The sequence below is a fragment of the Zalophus californianus genome, chromosome 12 (assembly GCF_009762305.2).
Source record: "Zalophus californianus isolate mZalCal1 chromosome 12, mZalCal1.pri.v2, whole genome shotgun sequence".
Lineage (NCBI taxonomy): Eukaryota > Metazoa > Chordata > Mammalia > Carnivora > Otariidae > Zalophus > Zalophus californianus.
The window spans coordinates 83,139,735-83,157,926 of NC_045606.1; the positions used below are offsets into that span (position 1 = coordinate 83,139,735).

The 18,192-nt window shown below is 58.4% G+C and overlaps 2 protein-coding genes and 1 long non-coding RNA gene across 6 annotated transcripts in view; 2 read left to right on the forward strand and 1 right to left on the reverse strand.

The window, feature by feature from the left end:
- Window positions 1-13,309, forward strand: part of FLNC (filamin C) — a 29,804-nt gene extending 16,495 nt beyond the window's left edge. The window contains exons 25-48 of one of the 2 annotated variants that reach the window (XM_027574643.2): window positions 734-901; window positions 987-1,110; window positions 1,611-1,767; window positions 1,843-2,032; window positions 2,204-2,227; window positions 2,348-2,595; window positions 3,023-3,103; window positions 3,419-3,518; window positions 3,772-3,912; window positions 4,126-4,254; window positions 4,334-4,507; window positions 5,146-5,307; window positions 5,423-5,626; window positions 6,085-6,237; window positions 6,319-6,441; window positions 6,527-6,766; window positions 6,966-7,235; window positions 7,337-7,474; window positions 7,679-7,794; window positions 8,359-8,491; window positions 8,585-8,761; window positions 8,945-9,163; window positions 9,777-9,986; window positions 10,110-13,309. In XM_027574643.2, the coding sequence (XP_027430444.1) occupies window positions 734-901; window positions 987-1,110; window positions 1,611-1,767; window positions 1,843-2,032; window positions 2,204-2,227; window positions 2,348-2,595; window positions 3,023-3,103; window positions 3,419-3,518; window positions 3,772-3,912; window positions 4,126-4,254; window positions 4,334-4,507; window positions 5,146-5,307; window positions 5,423-5,626; window positions 6,085-6,237; window positions 6,319-6,441; window positions 6,527-6,766; window positions 6,966-7,235; window positions 7,337-7,474; window positions 7,679-7,794; window positions 8,359-8,491; window positions 8,585-8,761; window positions 8,945-9,163; window positions 9,777-9,986; window positions 10,110-10,297 (3,869 nt within the window). In that variant the 3' untranslated portion in view covers window positions 10,298-13,309. The remainder of the gene's footprint in view (window positions 1-733; window positions 902-986; window positions 1,111-1,610; window positions 1,768-1,842; window positions 2,033-2,203; window positions 2,228-2,347; window positions 2,596-3,022; window positions 3,104-3,418; window positions 3,519-3,771; window positions 3,913-4,125; window positions 4,255-4,333; window positions 4,508-5,145; window positions 5,308-5,422; window positions 5,627-6,084; window positions 6,238-6,318; window positions 6,442-6,526; window positions 6,767-6,965; window positions 7,236-7,336; window positions 7,475-7,678; window positions 7,795-8,358; window positions 8,492-8,584; window positions 8,762-8,944; window positions 9,164-9,776; window positions 9,987-10,109) is intronic. The other variant, XM_027574644.2, reaches the window with a different exon arrangement.
- On the reverse strand, window positions 461-15,435 carry LOC113911765. Of its 3 annotated transcripts, XR_003516593.1 has the most exons (7): window positions 15,335-15,435; window positions 9,268-9,446; window positions 8,567-8,704; window positions 7,721-7,883; window positions 2,499-2,621; window positions 1,755-1,911; window positions 461-772 (listed from the first exon to the last, which is right to left on the reverse strand). It is a non-coding gene; the product is annotated as an uncharacterized LOC113911765 (long non-coding RNA). The 3 variants fall into 3 exon arrangements; XR_003516594.2 differs by lacking the exons at window positions 461-772; window positions 1,755-1,911; window positions 2,499-2,621 and adding an exon at window positions 7,316-7,454; XR_004819489.1 differs by lacking the exons at window positions 461-772; window positions 1,755-1,911; window positions 2,499-2,621; window positions 15,335-15,435 and adding exons at window positions 7,316-7,454; window positions 9,544-9,766.
- Window positions 15,436-15,567: 132 nt separating this feature from the next.
- Window positions 15,568-18,114, forward strand: ATP6V1F (ATPase H+ transporting V1 subunit F). Its single transcript, XM_027574646.1, has 2 exons — window positions 15,568-15,846; window positions 17,637-18,114. The coding sequence occupies exons 1-2, from the start codon at window positions 15,689-15,691 to the stop codon at window positions 17,836-17,838; spliced, it is 360 nt and encodes a 119-aa protein (XP_027430447.1). The 5' UTR covers window positions 15,568-15,688; the 3' UTR covers window positions 17,839-18,114.
- Window positions 18,115-18,192: the final 78 nt, after the last annotated feature.

An 18,192-nucleotide genomic window follows, 5' to 3' on the forward strand; every position in this document is an offset into this window, starting at 1 on the left:
CGCCGGGCCCAGAGCTGGCATCCTGGCCCCTTGCCTGGAGCGCCAGACCTCCTGGACCCGGTGCTCAGACACCGTCCGTGTGACTGGCTCAGCGCTGGTGGCCTCACGCCTTCTCGCTCTGTCTGCAAAGCAGGCCCTGCTCCCCGCAGGGCTGGGCTGCTCGTGTGGGTCCCGCCTTCCGTGACTGCAGTGCTCAGGCATGCTGAAATTGGACATTTTCCCCCCACCTTTTCTAATTTTACACGGTCAAAAGTGGATTTTATTATTTTTTAAAAGATTTTCTTTATTCATTTGAGACAGAGAGATACAGAGAGAGAACATGAGCAGGGGAGAGGGAGAAGGAGACTTCCTGCCGAGCCAGGAGCCTGACATGGGGCTCGATCCCAGGACCTGGAGATCACGACCTGAGCCGAAGGCAGATGCTTAACCATCTGAGCTACCTAGGCGCTCCAAAAGTGGATTTTTTTTTTTTAAATCAGTTTTCAGCATTTTATTTAGGAAGGACTTCTTCCAGGCCTGTGGCTCAACACATGAGGTCTGCCCAGCCTCGGTCTACCGCCAAGTTTATCTGTCCCCGTTTACAATTTCTTAGCAAGTTCTTAAGCATTTGCGTAAGTTGGTCTGGCCTCCCTGGGGCATTTCAGAGGCAGGGAAGACCTCCTTCTACCGGCTTCCTCAGTGTCCGAGATCTTCCCTGGCAGGTGGGTAGGGGCTGATGTCCATCTCCTTGCAGGGAGCCCATTCCGGGTGCCGGTGAAGGATGTGGTGGACCCTGGGAAGGTGAAGTGCTCGGGGCCAGGGCTGGGGGCCGGTGTCAGGGCCCGGGTGCCCCAGACCTTCACAGTGGACTGCAGCCAAGCCGGCCGAGCCCCGCTGCATGTGGCTGTGCTGGGCCCCACAGGTACAGAATGTCTGGGGTAGGGTGGAAGGAGGGGCAGGAGGACGGGGCACCAGGACGCTCTGCTGACCCTGCCCCACTTGCCCAGGTGTGGCTGAGCCCGTGGAGGTGCTAGACAATGGAGGTGGCACCCACACTGTCCACTACACCCCAGCCACCGATGGGCCCTACACGGTAGCCGTCAAGTATGCCGACCAGGAGGTGCCACGCAGGTGAGAACTACTTGGGGGCTCCCACACTGTGGCCGAACTGTGGGGCGCTCCCCCCAGGGCCACACCTGCAGGCCCCTGGGGGTGCCCCTTCCACCTGTCTGGGCCTCATCTGGTCTCGGTCTCAGCCACCCCAGCCTGCTCGTCCTTGGGGCTCCCTGCCTGTCGCCACAGAGAGGCAGCACAGCTCCAGGGGCTCTCCTTGGGCTGGGCTCTCCCCCCACGTAGCTGCTCAGTTAGTGCCTTGGGAAAAGGCAGGTGGGGGCAGGGGGAGAAGGCAGCCTCCCGCACCCTCCTCTTTAAACCAACCGCAGCATCTTCTTGGGGAATGCAGAAATGCTCAGGCTCCAACCCCAGCGTCCTCTAGTAACCCTCCCACAAAACTCAGGATGTGGTCTGTTCCCTCCTCCCTGCCCCACAGAATCCTCCCTCCTCATGTCTGTGGGGAGGGCTCCCCCCACCCCGAGACCCCAGCCAACTGTCCATTCTTTCTGCCCCTCAAGCCCCTTCAAGATCAAGGTGCTTCCTGCCCACGATGCCAGCAAGGTGCGGGCCAGTGGCCCCGGCCTCAACGCCTCTGGCATCCCAGCCAGCCTGCCTGTGGAGTTCACCATTGACGCCCGGGATGCTGGTGAGGGTTTGCTCACCGTCCAGATCCTGGTGAGTCCATGCGCAGCCCATCTCCCTGGTCAGGCTTTGGGCACAGGCAGGCCCTGACCTCTGCATCTCTCCCAGGACCCCGAGGGAAAGCCCAAGAAGGCCAACATCCGAGACAATGGGGATGGCACATACACCGTGTCCTACCTGCCAGACATGAGTGGCCGGTACACCATCACCATCAAGTATGGTGGCGACGAGATCCCCTACTCACCCTTCCGCATCCATGCCCTGCCCACCGGGGATGCCAGCAAGTGTCTTGTCACAGGTGGGTGCACACGCCACATCCTCTGCCCCTGCTCGCCGTCGAGTCCCCCTCACAGCTCTTCCAGATCCCTGGCCCAGTCCCTGACCCAGAGAGCCCCCCTGACCTGCCCGTATCCCCCATCCCCTTCGGCTCCCCACGGCTGTGTGGCCTCACACTCTTCTCTGTTTCCAGTGTCCATTGGAGGCCATGGCCTGGGTGAGTGCCCTTTCTCTTCTTGCTGTGGGCTGAGGTGGTGAGGGCAGCTGGGAATGGAGAGGGACTGGGCACAGCCACCCCCCACCCCAAAACCCTCAACCTGGCTCTTCTGGGTGGCAGGTGCCTGCCTAGGACCCCGCATCCAGATCGGGGAGGAGACCGTGATCACGGTGGATGCCAAGGCGGCAGGCAAAGGCAAGGTGACATGCACAGTGTCCACGCCGGACGGGGCGGAGCTCGACGTGGACGTGGTTGAGAACCACGACGGTACCTTTGACATCTACTACACAGCGCCCGAGCCGGGCAAGTACGTCATCACGATCCGCTTTGGAGGCGAGCACATCCCCAACAGCCCCTTCCACGTGCTGGTAAGCTCCAGGGCCCTGGACAGTGGCTGGGAAGACAAGGCCCTTTTAGCAGCAGCAAGGAAGCCCAGAACCTGCCCCCATGTCTGATGGATTCCAGAGTCAAGCCTTTGGTTCCCCACAGCCTCCCAGCTTGGGAGTTGAGCACAGCCCTTGTTTCTGGCCTCTCCAGTGGCTGGTCAGGTCTCTTTGGAGAAGCTGGTCACGTAGTTCTCCAACCCTTGGGCCCACAGTCCCTAGACATCCCCCCAAGGTGGCCCTGTGGGGCGATGAAGCCCTCCAGAGGGTAAAGCTCGCAAGATATCCATCCCGCCCCAAGGACAGCCCAAGACTTCAGGTCCCTGGGCCATTCTCGGAGTCAGCTCCTGAGCACTCGGACTGGCGTGAACTGGCCTGCCACAACCCGTGCTCTCCGTGCCTTGCCCCCCAGGCATGTGACCCCATGGCCCACGTGGAGGAGCCCTCTGATGTGCTGCAGCTGCACCGGCCCAGCACCTACCCCACGCACTGGGTACTGCCGCCTCCCACGGGGGCCGCGCCTCTCTCTCCTCCTGCTCCTTCATTTCTTCCTTCTAGTCCTCCGTGGCCAGGGCTGGGGCATGGTTTGGGGCCATCTTGGGGAGCAGGCAGGCATGAGGCTGGGCAGATGGGTCCCCGGGCTGAGCACGGCCCACCTCTTCTCTTGCAGTTGCCACGCCTCTCCTGCCACTCTGGTTTCACCATTAACCATCCTGTTCTCTCCTCACTTTCTCGGACTTCCGTTGGGAGTCAGGCCAAGCTCCCCAGACCTCTCCCAGCCAATGACTGTTCCTCTCCCCTGCCACAGGCCACAGAAGAGCCAGTGGTGCCCGCAGAGCCAATGGAGTCCATGCTGAGGCCCTTCAACCTGGTCATCCCATTCACCGTGCAGAAAGGGGAACTCACGGGTACGGTCCTGGGGCCCTGAGGTGGGGGGCGGGGGAGAGGGACAGCCTCTTCCAGGCCCAGAGAGGGGAAGCGAGCTACCCAGGGTCACACAGCCAAGTTGGGCAGAGCTGGAACTCAGACTCAAGCCTTCTCTGCCCCAGTGCAGGCTTCGGCTTGCCGCTCCGGCTGTCTCACGGGGCCTGGGGCAGCAGGAGAGGGGTGGGCCGTGCGAGGAAAAAACAGGGTCCCCTACATCACTGTGCTACCCCGCAGGGGAGGTACGGATGCCTTCCGGGAAAACGGCCCGGCCCAACATCACTGACAACAAGGACGGCACCATCACAGTGAGGTACGCGCCCACTGAGAAAGGCCTGCACCAGATGGGGATCAAGTACGACGGCAACCACATCCCTGGTAAGTCGGGGCCGGGCTCCGAGGAGACCACCGTGGCTTCGTTCTTGCCTGCCTTCTTTCAACAAATACTCATGGGGCACTGGCCGTACGCAGACACCGTGCCAGCCCCTGGGGAGGCAGACTTCCATCAGGCAGGTCCCATGACAGACAGGGAGGCTGCAGGAACGTACAGGGAGCCCTGCTGACACAGGCCCTTCTGTCTGTCTCCTTCAGGCAGCCCCCTGCAGTTCTACGTGGACGCCATCAATAGCCGCCACGTCAGTGCCTACGGGCCGGGCCTGAGCCACGGCATGGTCAACAAGCCGGCCACCTTCACCATCGTCACCAAGGACGCTGGAGAAGGTGCGGGGAGCTGGAGGCAGAGGGCTGGGCTCGGAGGAGGGCAGGACCTCTGATCTCAGCCCCCTCCCCCCCCCCCCAGGAGGTCTGTCCCTGGCCGTGGAGGGCCCGTCCAAGGCCGAGATCACCTGCAAGGACAACAAGGATGGTACCTGCACCGTGTCCTACCTGCCCACGGCGCCCGGGGACTACAGCATCATCGTGCGCTTTGATGACAAGCACATCCCCGGAAGCCCCTTCACAGCCAAGATCACAGGTGGGGGCGGGGTGGGCCCATGAGCCTACAGGACAAGCCCCAGCGCGAGCCGGGTGGGCGAGCCCAGCAGGTCCGAGTAACCCCGGGGCGTTAGGGTACGCACCCCTCCGGGTGAAAGGGGCCATCTTTGGACAAATACAAGGAACACGCCAGTCCCTAGAGCAGGTGAGGAGTATCCACCCACCCCCCATGCTTTCAAACACTTCATCTCATCTAGTCACTGAAGTAACTCTTGCGAAGTTAGGGTACCGATCATCTCTTTTGGTAGATCAGTAGGCCCAGAGAGGCTAAGCAACTTGATCAGAGCCACATGGCGGGCAAGGGGTTGGTGCTGTCTGCTCAGTCTAGTTGTTTTGGTTCCACGAAACCATGGGACTTGTAATTAAAATACACGGATTAGGGATTGAACCCATTCAGGCCTGAGGCACCCATGGGGCAGCTGGGGGTACTGGGCCCATCTGTAATCTTTGGCAGCCAACATGTGACTAAAGGCCATGCTCTCTTGGGCCTTGGGCCTCTCTGCCCTTTGAGTGGTCCCAGCTGGCGAGTCCAGCGGGGTCTGCTTAGGAGGTCTTCTGAGCCCCACGAGGACATGGCCTGCCTGGAATCCTGTCTGACATGTCCAACTCCCCCACCAGGTGATGACTCGATGCGCACGTCACAGCTGAACGTGGGCACCTCCACGGACGTGTCACTGAAGATCACCGAGAGTGACCTGAGCCTGCTGACCGCCAGCATCCGTGCCCCCTCGGGCAATGAGGAGCCTTGCCTATTAAAGCGCCTGCCCAACCGCCACATCGGTGAGTGTGGGGCCATGGGGAGGGACCTCCGGAGGAGGAAGAAGGCCTGACAGGAGTCGGGAAGGGGGGCTCTGCCAGGCGCAGGGCCCTGTGCCTGACCACCCCCTCTCCACAGGCATCTCCTTCACCCCCAAGGAAGTTGGGGAGCACGTGGTAAGCGTGCGTAAGAGCGGCAAGCATGTCACCAACAGCCCCTTCAAGATCCTGGTGGGGCCGTCTGAGATCGGGGACGCCAGCAAGGTGCGCGTCTGGGGCAAGGGCCTGTCCGAGGGACAAACCTTCCAGGTGGCGGAGTTCATCGTGGACACTCGCAATGCAGGTGCTTCTCGCCCCAGGGACCCCCACCCCCACTCCCCGTTTCAGCTGGTGCTTCTAAGGAGGACTTGAACTTTCCTGCGCAGGGCCTCTTGGTCATCTCCTCCTCCCTGAACTTCCTGGCCCAGTCTCTGTGGGGATTCACATTCTGGGGTCCATTTGGGGGGTAGTGCATGTTCCGTGTCACTTCTCTTCAAATTTAAGAGAAAGCCCAGCTGTCCTGAGTTTCTGACTCTCCCTCACTCGCTGGAACCCAAGAGGCCCACCTGAGGGACTTCTCCACACTGCCCCATCCCCGGCCCTCTGGCTCGGTGCCTGGCTCACCCCTCCCTCCTGCAGAGCCTGCTGTCCTTGGTGGTTATTATAGATGTTGGGCACCTGTTCCAGACAGAGCCTGGAGCGTGGGGAGGGCTCAGCAGAGTGGCAGGGCCTGAGGGGGAGGTGTCCTTGGTGTCCTGCCAGGTTACGGGGGCCTGGGGCTGAGTATTGAAGGCCCTAGCAAGGTGGACATTAACTGTGAGGACATGGAGGACGGCACGTGCAAAGTCACCTACTGCCCCACTGAGCCTGGCACCTACATCATCAACATCAAATTTGCTGACAAGCACGTGCCTGGTAAGCTTTGGGCCACAGCTGGGCAGGGAGAGGCTGCGAGGCCGGTGGTCTGAGTTGCCTGATCGCCCCCTCCCCTCCCAGGAAGCCCGTTCACTGTGAAGGTCACCGGCGAAGGTCGCATGAAGGAGAGCATCACCCGACGCAGACAGGCGCCCGCCATCGCCACCATTGGCAGCACGTGTGACCTCAACCTCAAGATCCCAGGTGTGACCCCGGAACGGCCTGGGCAGGGCTCTGGGGAGGCCGGTGGGCTTGGCCCACTCACCTCTGCCGCTCCGTGTTCCCACAGGGAACTGGTTCCAGATGGTGTCTGCCCAGGAGCGCCTGACGCGCACCTTCACACGCAGCAGCCACACGTACACCCGCACCGAGCGCACGGAGATCAGCAAGACGCGGGGCGGGGAGACCAAGCGCGAGGTGCGGGTGGAGGAGTCCACCCAGGTCGGTGGAGACCCCTTCCCCGCCGTCTTTGGGGACTTCCTGGGCCGGGAGCGCCTGGGCTCCTTCGGCAGCATCACGCGGCAGGAGGGTAAGCAATGGCTGCGCTGGGCCAGGGTCCTCACAGGGAAGCTGGGCCTTCCACCCCCTGGGGGCAGGACGGGGAGGCCATGGGCAGGGGGCTAGCTGCGGGTGTTCTGGGCAGAGGAAGAGGTTTTACTGAGGAGGGAGGGAAGGTCCAAGGCGGGGAGCGGCCCCAGTGTCACCCTGACACTCCCCACTCCCTGCAGGTGAGGCCAGCTCTCAGGACATGACCGCACAGGTGACCAGCCCGTCGGGCAAGATGGAAGCCGCAGAGATTGTTGAGGGAGAAGACAGCGCGTACAGCGTGCGCTTCGTGCCCCAGGAGATGGGGCCCCACACAGTCACGGTCAAGTACCGTGGGCAGCACGTGCCTGGCAGCCCCTTTCAGTTCACTGTGGGGCCACTGGGTGAAGGCGGTGCTCACAAAGTGAGGGCTGGAGGCACAGGACTGGAGCGGGGGGTGGCCGGCGTGCCAGGTGAGGGGCAGGGGCCAGGCGAGGGGGGGTGGAGGCAGGGCAGCCGGGGCGATGGGCCGTGGTGCTGAAGAGCTGTCTCTGCCCTGCTTCCCCGTCCCCAGCTGAGTTCAGCATTTGGACCCGAGAAGCAGGTGCCGGGGGCCTGTCCATTGCCGTGGAGGGTCCCAGCAAGGCGGAGATTGCATTTGAGGACCGAAAAGATGGCTCCTGTGGGGTCTCCTATGTTGTCCAGGAACCAGGTAGGGGTCCGTGATGGAGGGGGAGCCTGGGCCTGCCTGACCTGGGCCCCTGCTTGCTCTCTGCCCCATCTCCCTCCACCCCACACCCCTAGGGCTGTCTCTTTCCCTGACCCAAAGAGCCTGTCCAGGGATGAGGCGGGTGGGTGATGCCACCCCCACCATCTCCCATCCAGGGGCCTGTGTTGACCAGCCTTCCCTCCCCAGGTGACTATGAGGTCTCCATCAAGTTCAACGATGAGCACATACCAGACAGTCCCTTTGTGGTGCCTGTGGCCTCCCTCTCGGATGATGCTCGCCGCCTCACCGTCACCAGCCTCCAGGTACGTGCCCAGGGGTAGGCCCCTCTGTCGTCCTAAGACCCGGGCAGGAGTTGAAGGCAGGTCCATGGGTCCGAGGGTTTAGCAGTGACCTTGGAAGGGACAGTCAGCAGAAGTCCCCCTCCCTCCCAGTATCTGTACAGCAGGGGGCGCCACGCTTCACGCCCCAGGATCACCTTCACACACTCCCATCCCCAGCTGGCCTCCTTGTGCTTCTTCCAGTCCTTCCCATGGACCCACCTTCTCCAGGGAGCCCCCCCCCCCCAACCCCCGGCCCCCAGGCCAGTCTAGGCCACACTCTTCCTTCCTCATCTGGGCCTCTGGCCTGCTTTATAGTGTGAGTCCTACCTCCTCAGCCAGGACAGGGTACATCGTCTCATCCCCCACTGTGCCCAGCACAGCTGGGTGGGCCCACCTCCCGGCAGGTGGATGCCAAGGCCACAGGCCCTGCCCCCCACCTCCCCGAGCTGGGCCAGGCCGGGGCTGGGAGCCTCCAGGCTAGGCGGGCAGTGAGAGCAGTGCTCCAGACCCTCCCAGGAGTCTGAGCACTCTGTGTGGCCTCTGCAGGAGACGGGGCTCAAGGTGAACCAGCCGGCGTCCTTTGCGGTGCAGCTGAATGGTGCTCGGGGCGTGATCGATGCTCGCGTGCACACGCCCTCGGGCGCCGTGGAGGAGTGCTACGTCTCTGAGCTGGACAGCGGTGAGCTGGCCCTGGCCTTGTCCCCCCTGCCAGGCCCTGCTGGGGGACGGGGAGGGGAAGAACAAAGGCACTCACCAGCCCTCTGCCCCACAGACAAGCACACCATCCGCTTCATCCCCCACGAGAACGGCGTCCACTCTATTGATGTCAAGTTCAATGGTGCCCACATCCCTGGCAGTCCCTTCAAGATCCGTGTTGGGGAGCAGAGCCAGGCTGGGGACCCAGGCTTGGTGTCAGCTTATGGCCCTGGGCTTGAGGGAGGCACTACTGGTGAGTGTCTGGGGCTGGGGCAGAGGGTTGGATATTGGGGTGCTCAGCTTCTGGTCCTGTACCGCCCTGAGCTGGAGGGCTGAGTCCCTGCAGAGGTCAGCTGTGGGAGCCTGGGGCCCAGCCCAGCTTTGGGCCCCAAGCCCTTCCTGCCTACAGCCAATCCTTGCTACCTCCGACCCCCAGGCGTGTCATCGGAGTTCATCGTCAACACCCTGAACGCAGGCTCAGGGGCCTTGTCTGTCACCATCGATGGCCCCTCCAAGGTGCAGCTGGACTGTCGGGAGTGTCCTGAGGGCCATGTGGTCACTTACACTCCCATGGCCCCTGGCAACTACCTCATTGCTATCAAGTACGGTGGTCCCCAGCACATTGTGGGCAGCCCCTTCAAGGCCAAAGTCACAGGTGAGTGCCCTGGGTGGGGGGGCATCCCTCCAGTCCGGCCTGGATGACTGCAGTGGCCATTCACACTGGGTCACAGTCTGACCCCAAAACCATGGGCAACTTACCAGGCATAAGTGGGCCTGGCCGCACACAGCACACCATTCTGTGCAGCCACGGAGAATCATTTCTGAAAATCAAATCCTTCCTCTTTACTGTTGCCCATCACTTGATTAATCTTTTCCCTGCAGTGGCTCCCAAACTTCAGCTTAATTTTCTGCCCTCCTGGCTTCTAGGTTTCTGCTTTCTAGAAAACAAAGCTCAGTAAATACTTAGCACGCTTTCCTTTTGGAAGCAGTGTGAAGGATTAGTTGGATACATGTTCTTTTTAAAGGAACTCTTACCCTCTGACTTGGGTTCCCAGACCAAGCCAGGGTGAGGGTTGGAGCCATCCGAGGCCCAGGACCTCAGGACAAGCGGGAGCTGGTGCACACAGCCAGGCTCGCTGGGAACGCCGGGTGTCACAGCAGGGGAAGGGACGTGGCCCCCGCTGTTAGGGGCTGTCAGTGCGGGGGCCCAGGGCCTAGGGAAGGCAGGCCTCTCCCCTAGCTTGTGCTTATCCCGCTCTGTCCCTCAGGGCCCCGGCTGTCTGGAGGCCACAGCCTTCACGAAACATCCACGGTTCTGGTGGAGACCATGACCAAGTCATCCTCCAGCCGTGGCTCCAGCTACAGCTCCATCCCCAAGTTCTCCTCAGATGCCAGCAAGGTGGTGACACGGGGCCCGGGGCTGTCCCAGGCCTTTGTGGGCCAGAAGAACTCCTTCACCGTGGACTGCAGCAAAGCAGGCATGCTGAGGGAGGAGAGGGGTGGTTTCCTAGGGTGGGCAAGGGTACAGGGACACGGGGGCGGGGGATCCCGAGGGGCTGTGGGCCCCTGGGGTGACCCAGACGCTTCTGACTCCTCTCCAGGCACCAACATGATGATGGTGGGCGTGCACGGGCCCAAGACCCCCTGTGAGGAGGTCTACGTGAAGCACATGGGGAACCGGGTATACAACGTCACCTACACCGTCAAGGAGAAAGGGGACTACATCCTCATTGTCAAGTGGGGCGACGAAAGTGTCCCTGGAAGCCCCTTCAAAGTCAATGTGCCCTGAATCCCAGAAGCGCCTCCCCCAGCCTCAGCCCCCACCTCCGGCCAGCCCGCGCACACGCACACACGCGCGCGCACACACAAATTCCACACCTAGATGCACACGCGCAGAATCAGACCGCAAACACCTGCCCTGGGGTGTGGGCCAGGCAGCTCAGCCTCCCCACCCTGCCATGCCCCCAGGGCTTGGGGGGGGCCTTACCTGTCTCAGGGCAGCGCTCCTCCTGGCCAATGTGACGCGAGGGTGGGCTGGGGGTCGGGAGGGGGTCAGGGAAGCCCCAAGTTTTCTGGTGGGGCTGAGGCCAGCGGGGAAGCATGTGTTTGGGGGTGTCTGCGTGTGTGAGAGAGGTCACCCTCAAACCGCACTGCCGGCCAGACCACCTTGCTGCTAAGGACCGTGTCTGGCCCCTCTGGGGGCCACAACCCCAGAGCATTAAGGACTTGGGAGGAGAAAGCACAATCAGAGGAGAAAACAGACCCAGACCCAGCGGCAGCGCTGGACGTGGCCTGGCCCCGGGCGATTTCTAGCTGCCCAGCCAGGCTTCCTGGAGGACTGCTTTCTCTCTCTCTTTTTTTTTTTTTTTTTTTTTTTACGGTTGCACAGCTCTGCCCCGTGGGGGGCCTTTTTTACACACTGCGAGGCCCAGCTTTCTGGGGGGACTTTTGCACATATCATGTGGCTCTGCTGGGAGTCGCTTACGTGGAAAACTCCAAATAAAGTGCGGCCTGTCGCAGAGGCTTGGCTGCTGTCGTGCACGTGCTTTCTATGGGTAGCCACCGTCTGTCTGGGGAGGTCTGGCATTTGGGGGAATACTTGAAAGAACCAATGACAGGGGCCTCCAGGATTAGTCCTCAGACTCCTAGAGAGTTGGCGGGTGGGAGAGGGAGGTGAACACTGTTCTGGAAGACTGCCCTATGGCTCCTGGGAGGCCAGCTTCCTTTCAGCCTGATCTCAAAGATGTTCAACAAATTAGGTCCTTAAAACAGTGAGCACGGACTCCAACAGGAAATGTTCTTCACCCAGCAAACAGGCGGAACCCCATGCAAACCCAGGAACCTTCAATCCAGCTAAGTCCAGGGTCAGATCTGGACTTGTTCCGGTTCCAGCAGCAGCTCTGACCTTGCTCAGGACCCCAACCCAAACCAGCCTCCTAACCAGTCACCCTGGCCTGAGCTCTTCCCTTAGTCTCCCTGGCCCACAAGCATCTGCTGGTAGCATCCGTGGCCTGCCCACCAGCCTCTTCATTCAGCCTCCCTGGCTCAGACCTCTGAACTAGTCTCCTAGGCCCACCGCCACCTCAATTAGCCTCCCTGGCCAGCCAGCCTCTTGATGAACGTAGCCTCCCTGGCTCACAAACCACTGAACTAGCCTCCCTGACCCTACAGCCTTTTCATTTAACTTCCCAACAGCCCCTTACCTGAGCCTCCCCTGGTCCACCAGCCTCTTCACTGAGCCTCCTTGGCATGCTTGCTTCTTCTATTAGTCTCCCTGGCCTCCAGCCACTGGCAAGTCTTCAGAGAGGCCCACCACCTCTTCCCTCAGCCTCCCTAGCCCACCAGCTTCTTATTCAGTCTCCCAGGCCCACCACCTTCTCCCTTAGCCTCCCTAGTTCACGAGCCTCCTCCCTTAGTTTCCCTGCCCACTAGCCACTTAACTAACTGCTGGCCCTTTAACAAGTCCCTTGCTCACCAGCTTGCAAACTAGCCCTTTTGTCCCACGGCATATGCGCTAGCCTCCCTAGCCTGCCAGCATCTTTCTATGGCCTCCCTGGCCCACAAACCTCTGAACTAGTATGCCTGGCCCATAAGCCTCTTTACTAGGCCCTGGCCCACCAGCTTCTAAACTAGACTTTTTGGCCCATCAGCATCTTAACCAGTTTCTCTAGCCCACCAGCTTCTTTGCTGACCCTCCCTGACCCACCGGCCTCTTCCTTGGCCTCCCTGGCTGCCAACCTCTCAGCTAGTCTTCGAGCCCGCCAGCCTCCAGACCTAACCTCCCTGGCCTTACAGTCTTTTCACTCAGCCTCCCTGGCCAGCCAGATTCTTAACTAGTCCCCATGGCCAACTAACCTGTTCACTTACCCTCCCTGGCCCACCAGCCTCTTAACTGGTCTCCGTGGAAAACCAACCTCTTCAGTTAGCCTCCCTGGCCTGCCACTTCTTCACCTAAGCCTCACTGACCCACTAACGACTGAACTAGCCTCCCTGGCCTATAGCCTCTTCCCTTAGTCTCCCTGCCTTTAACTAGTCTCCCCGGCCTGCTAGCCTCTTCACTACTCTCCCTGGTCTGCCGGATTCTTAACTAGTCCCGCAGGCCCACCGGCTTCTAAACTAGTTTCCTTGGCCCATCAGCATCACTACTAGTTTCCCTGGCCCGCCAGTCTCTTCACTTGACCCCTTTGGCCACCAACCTCGGAACTAGTCTTCCTGGCCTGTCAGCATCTTATCTATTCTCCATGGCTTGCCAGCCTCCTAACTAGTCTTCCTGCCTCACCAGCTTCCTCCCTTAGCTTCCCTGGCTCATCTGCTTCTTCATTTAGCCTCCCTGGCCCACCAGCCTCTTAACTAGTCTTCCTGTTCCACCAGTGCTTAAATAGTTCCCCTGGCCCATCAGCTTTTTACTAGCCTCCCTGGCCTACCAGTCACTTAGCTTCCCTGGTCACCAACCTCCGAACTAGTCTTCCTGGCCCTGTAGCCTTGTCACTCCGCCTCCCTGGCCCCAGCCAGTTCTCTCCACACTGCAGCCTGAGAGGCTCACATTGAAAGGAATTTGCGCCTCTCTGGTTCAGGCCCTTCTGCAGCTCCCTCCGGTTCCAGGCTAATGTCTACTCTTCCTCACAAGGCCACCAAGTTCACACACCAGCATCCCCCACCAGTTCAGGCAAGAAGTCCTGAGTCAGGGGCGCCTGGGTGGCTCAGGTGTTGAGCGTCTGCCTTCGGCTCAGGTCATGATCCCAGGGTCCTGGGATTGAGCCCCGCATCGGGCTCCCTGCTCAGGGGGAAGCCTGCTTCTCCCTCTGCCACTCCCCCTCCTCTCTCTGTGTCAAATAAATAAATAAAATCTTAAAAAAAAAAAAAAAAAAGTCCTGAGTCAGACCGTGTGCCCACTCCCCACCACACCCTCTACTCCAACCCCACTTTACAGCTTCTAGCTTCCTGGGCATCCAAGCTGCAGTTTGGGCCTGTGCCTGGGAACCCCCTTGCCTCTCCACCCCCCTCATCTTCTTGGCTCCCTCCCTGTCTCTCCTGGATCTGCCCCCCAGCTCCCAAACTGCCCCAGGGCACATCTCTGCATTACTACACTGATCTGTGACTTTGTATCTCCAGACCCTCCTCCCCTACCAGCCTGAGCTCCCTGACCCTGGAAGATCTAACACAGACAATGTGTGACACATGAATAAATAATTCAGTAGCCAGAGCAGGGCAAAGCAGCATTTCACTCAATTGACCCCTCAACTCTAGACTTGCCCCCGGACATTTCAGCACATAGTGGTGGGTCAGTCAGAGAAGACCACCCTCCTCACCTCTTTACTCAGTGGCCTATCTGCCTCTGTGCTCTTTTTTAAGTTTCTTCTTCCCTTTCCCCCTCCTTGCTCTGAATCCTGCTCCTATAATATCCCTCCAGGGCCTCTCTTATGTTTGCCTTCCTCCCCATCCTGCAGGGAGCTCCCTGAGGCAAGAAATCGTAGTTGATCAGTCTTGTGTCCTCAGCCTCCTCATGGCCACATTTGATAAATGCTGGCTGAATGAATGAATGTATGGTGAATGTGCCCAGATCCTTACTCTACCTGATAAAACCAATGAAGGCAGGATCCATTCTCTTAAGTACCCAACCACTTGTGACCATTGTGGGCCGGTTCTGTGCCAGGCACTAAACCGGGTGCTTCTACACACACCCTTCCTCATTCTCTACCCTCCCTCCCCACTCACCCTAGGTGTGAGCACTTTCCTGAATTGCCAGTTGGCCTCCTCCTCAGCATCACCTGCTTTCCACCTGTGTGTTTATAGACGTCCAGCCCAGCTGCTCTTCCCCAACCAAAGTACAGCCCGGGGTGCTGAGCATTTGTGGACTCTATCTCACTTAACCCTAACGGCTCTATCAAGTGGGTGGGCATACTACTATCTGAAGAACTTGAGGCCTTGAGAACTTTGGTGATAAATCCAACATCATACTTCTAAGTAGCAAGGCCAAGATTCAAACCAGGTGTGCCCCAAAACCCAAGGCTATCATACAAATAACCACTAGCCGAGACCATCTGGATGTCTCAAGCACTCTAAACTCACAAACCACATGCTGAACACCAGGATGCCTGTTGGCTAAAATGGAGGAGGAAAGAGTGAACCTTTCTCTTTCAGTCTGTATTTCACAGCGCTCACTCTCTCAGTAATGTTACTGCTATCCACCTAGTTGCAATGGCCAGAAGTCTGGGCGTCACCTGGGTCTCTACTTCACTCCCCAGACACATCCAATCTGAAAACCAGTTTTGTCGATTCCGCTCTAATATCTCTTGACTCCATCTCCTTCTCCACATTCCCATTATCACAGCCTGAGTTCTGACCACCATTATCTCTTACCACAATGGTATCCTTCCAGTCTTGCCTCTGCACACAGCACCGTGACGGTGCTATCTCTAAAACATGTATCGCACGAGATCATTTTCCAGTGACTTCAGGATAATTTGTCCTCAGGATAACTTCCAGATTCTTTACCTTTGCTTGAGGGCACTTATGCTCTCTAGTCACTAAGCCTTGGCATATGCTGTTCCTCTTGCCTACAACACCCTCTTGTCCTTATTTCTATCTCCTGAATCCTTCTGGCGATCTTCTTTGAGCACACCTTCCCCCCAGTGGGCTAGTTACCCCTTCAGTGGATGCTTCCACGTCCTGGAATTAATTTTAGCAATTAACACACTGCTTTGTAATTGCCTGTTCACTTGAATCCCTACCTCACTAGTCAGTGTCACCATTAACTTGTTCAGTCTTTTATCTACTAAACAAACAGATACTAGCTGTTAACTGCGTGTCATAGTTAAACACTTACATACACGATACAGACCCGGACCTCGCCCCGGAGAACAGAAACCCTATCTTCTCTTCTGGCGTCTAGGTATCTATCAGTAGGAGGCTCAACAGGTTTGTCGAACGAGCGATGGAACGCGCTTGCGTGAGCCCGTGGTGCCGCGCGCGCTTCTGGGAATCGTAGTCCCCAGGTTCAGGCCTCTCTTTATGGCGCAGGCGTATTCAGATTGAGACCGTTTTACTATTAATGCGCATGTCCCGGGAGGCGGAGTCGTGAACTGCGCATGTCTAAGGGGTGGAGGCGCTGTCGAAAAGGCGGTGCACTGCGGAGGTGGGGCTTCGGTGACTTCGGGCCGTCGCGGACCTGCCTGCGAGAATGGCGGGTAGGGGGAAGCTAATAGCGGTGATCGGAGACGAGGACACGGTGACTGGCTTCCTGCTGGGCGGCATAGGGGAGCTTAACAAGAACCGTCAGCCTAATTTCCTGGTGGTGGAGAAGGATACAACCATCAATGAGATCGAAGACACTTTCCGGTACGGTAGCCCGCGAGGCCTGAATGGGACCCGCTGCCTTGGGTGGGATCGCGGGGACCTGGCGGGCGGGGCCTGCGCTGGGCGTCCAGACCCCGCTGTCGAGGGTCAGGGAAGTCGATTCGGCCGCCCTTCCGGAGGAAGCCTCTGTGCTCCAAGTTCGCTTTTGGGGCCTGGGGGAACCCGGGCTATGTCAGGTCCACGAGCTCATCTCTCACATGACGGTGTGTCAGGAAAGAAGGGGAACAGAGCTCATGACGGGCGCCGCCCCTCGGCCCAACCTTCCGCAGGGTCAGCTTCGCCCCAGTTCATCTGTAGAGCAGACCCCCAGCATTGCTAGCACTCGGCTCTTGCGAATTGACCCCGCAAGGAACCATACACTTCATCGGAACACCTAGGCAGTGGGGTCGGGCTGTCTTGTGTTTTCATGTCCTTTAGAGGCTCACAACCATCCTGTAAGCTAGGGGTTATCATTCCTCTTGACAAGAGAGGTTAAGGCACGTACCAAAGTCACATTTGGAAGAGAGGGAGAGGGGATTTGAACCCAGTCCCAACTCTCTAAAGCCAGGTCCACGCTTTGCTTGTACAGTTCTCTCTTAGAATTTCCCATTGTCCCGAGCACAGCCGGCAGAATATTAGGACAGTATCCTACTTTCTGCTAAGACCTTGCATGTGAAGGCCTCATCTCTTCCCCTGGGTCAAGAGTGATAGCTTCATAGTGTGAATGCAGGCATGTCCCTTAATCCGGGAGGTGTCCTGGTGACTTGAATTGAGAATGCCAGGCCCTATGCTCTCTCACCCCTTCTCTAAGGCCCCTGTTGCCAAGTCTCAGGGACAAACCATGCTCACCTGTTTTCCCCTACACAGTCCAGCCCTGAGCTGCGGGCTGAGACTGGTTCCTGCTGCCTGGGCTATGATAGGCCCTGAACTGGCCTGATCTTTAAGCGTTCTGGTAAAGTGACCCAAGTTGTCAGGGGAGAAGGACAGATTTTACTCCAAGAACTTTCCATGTTTCTATCCAAAGGGACCCAGAGATCATCAAGTCTAACCTGCTCTGGTGCCTGGCACAGAGCAAGCGCTCAATTAGTTTTTAATATTTTAATTAATGCGTGGGTGATCACAAAGAAAGAAGAGCCCAGTGCTAGGCTCTCTCTCTGGGGAAAGTATGATTTTCCTCCTCTTGTGTTGTATTCTTGGCTCACACCAAACTTCCCCTCCGATCCATCCCCCACCCTCATCAGCATAGACCTTAAAGCCTTTAGTGCTCTCATCAGCCCCCTTAAAAAAAAAATGTTTTCCTTTGAAAAGTTAAAAGTATTCATGTGGCTTGCAAATTAATATTTAAAAAATACATAAACATTGAAGTCTCACTCCCACCCCCACCCCCGTCTTTTTCTACTTCATTACCTCCCTCCCTCCTCCACCCATGTAAACACTTAATTGCTTATTTACCTTTCTGCTTTTTCTTCATGTCCATACAGAGGGACAGGCATGCACATTCTTATTCTCTTTTTCACACAAACGCAACATACAGAGAATACACCAGTATGTGCCCTAATCTTCAGCACCAGTTCACTTGGGAGCCTTCCAAGCAGGGGAGGGAGAAGCCAACCCTGACAGCCAGGGCCCTTAGGTTTTTGAATTTGATCCTGGTTAGAAACTCTCCAGAGTCTAGCTAGCAACCTTTGCCCTTGAACTCTGCGGTTTCTGGGTCAAGCCCATTCCCCTCGGCAGCCCAGCCTCAGCACCTCTGAGTTGGCTGCCCTGGAATCCCTTCTCCTCTCTCCCAACAGGCAGTTTCTAAACCGGGATGACATCGGCATTATCCTCATCAACCAATACATTGCAGAGATGGTGCGGCACGCACTCGACGCCCACCAGCGCTCCATTCCAGCCGTTCTGGAGATCCCGTCCAAGGAGCACCCCTATGATGCTGCCAAGGACTCCATCCTGCGCAGGGCCAGGGGCATGTTCACGGCCGAGGACCTGCGCTAGGGCCCTCCCCACAGCCATGCAGCCTCTCCCCAGGCTTGCCATCAGCCCTTCTCTAAGTTGTGAGCCTCTGATGTCCAGTTCCCAGCCCCCTGCCCCTTCCCATTCCACTGAGAGGCTAGGTGAGGTGCTTCCATGTTGGCTGGGGCTCTGCCATTAAAGTCAAGGCCGGTTAGGGAACAGGAAGCCTGAGTGTCTTCTCTCCACTACCTCCCTGTTGCTGTTACACAGTGTCACGGTTGATGTTAAATTAAAGTAATGTTCTTGTTTCTCTCCAAACTGATGCTGGGTGCTACAGAGGACACGCATGGGATGAGGCGGTTGGGGGGATGAGATTGGCAGGGCCAGAGATGGTTC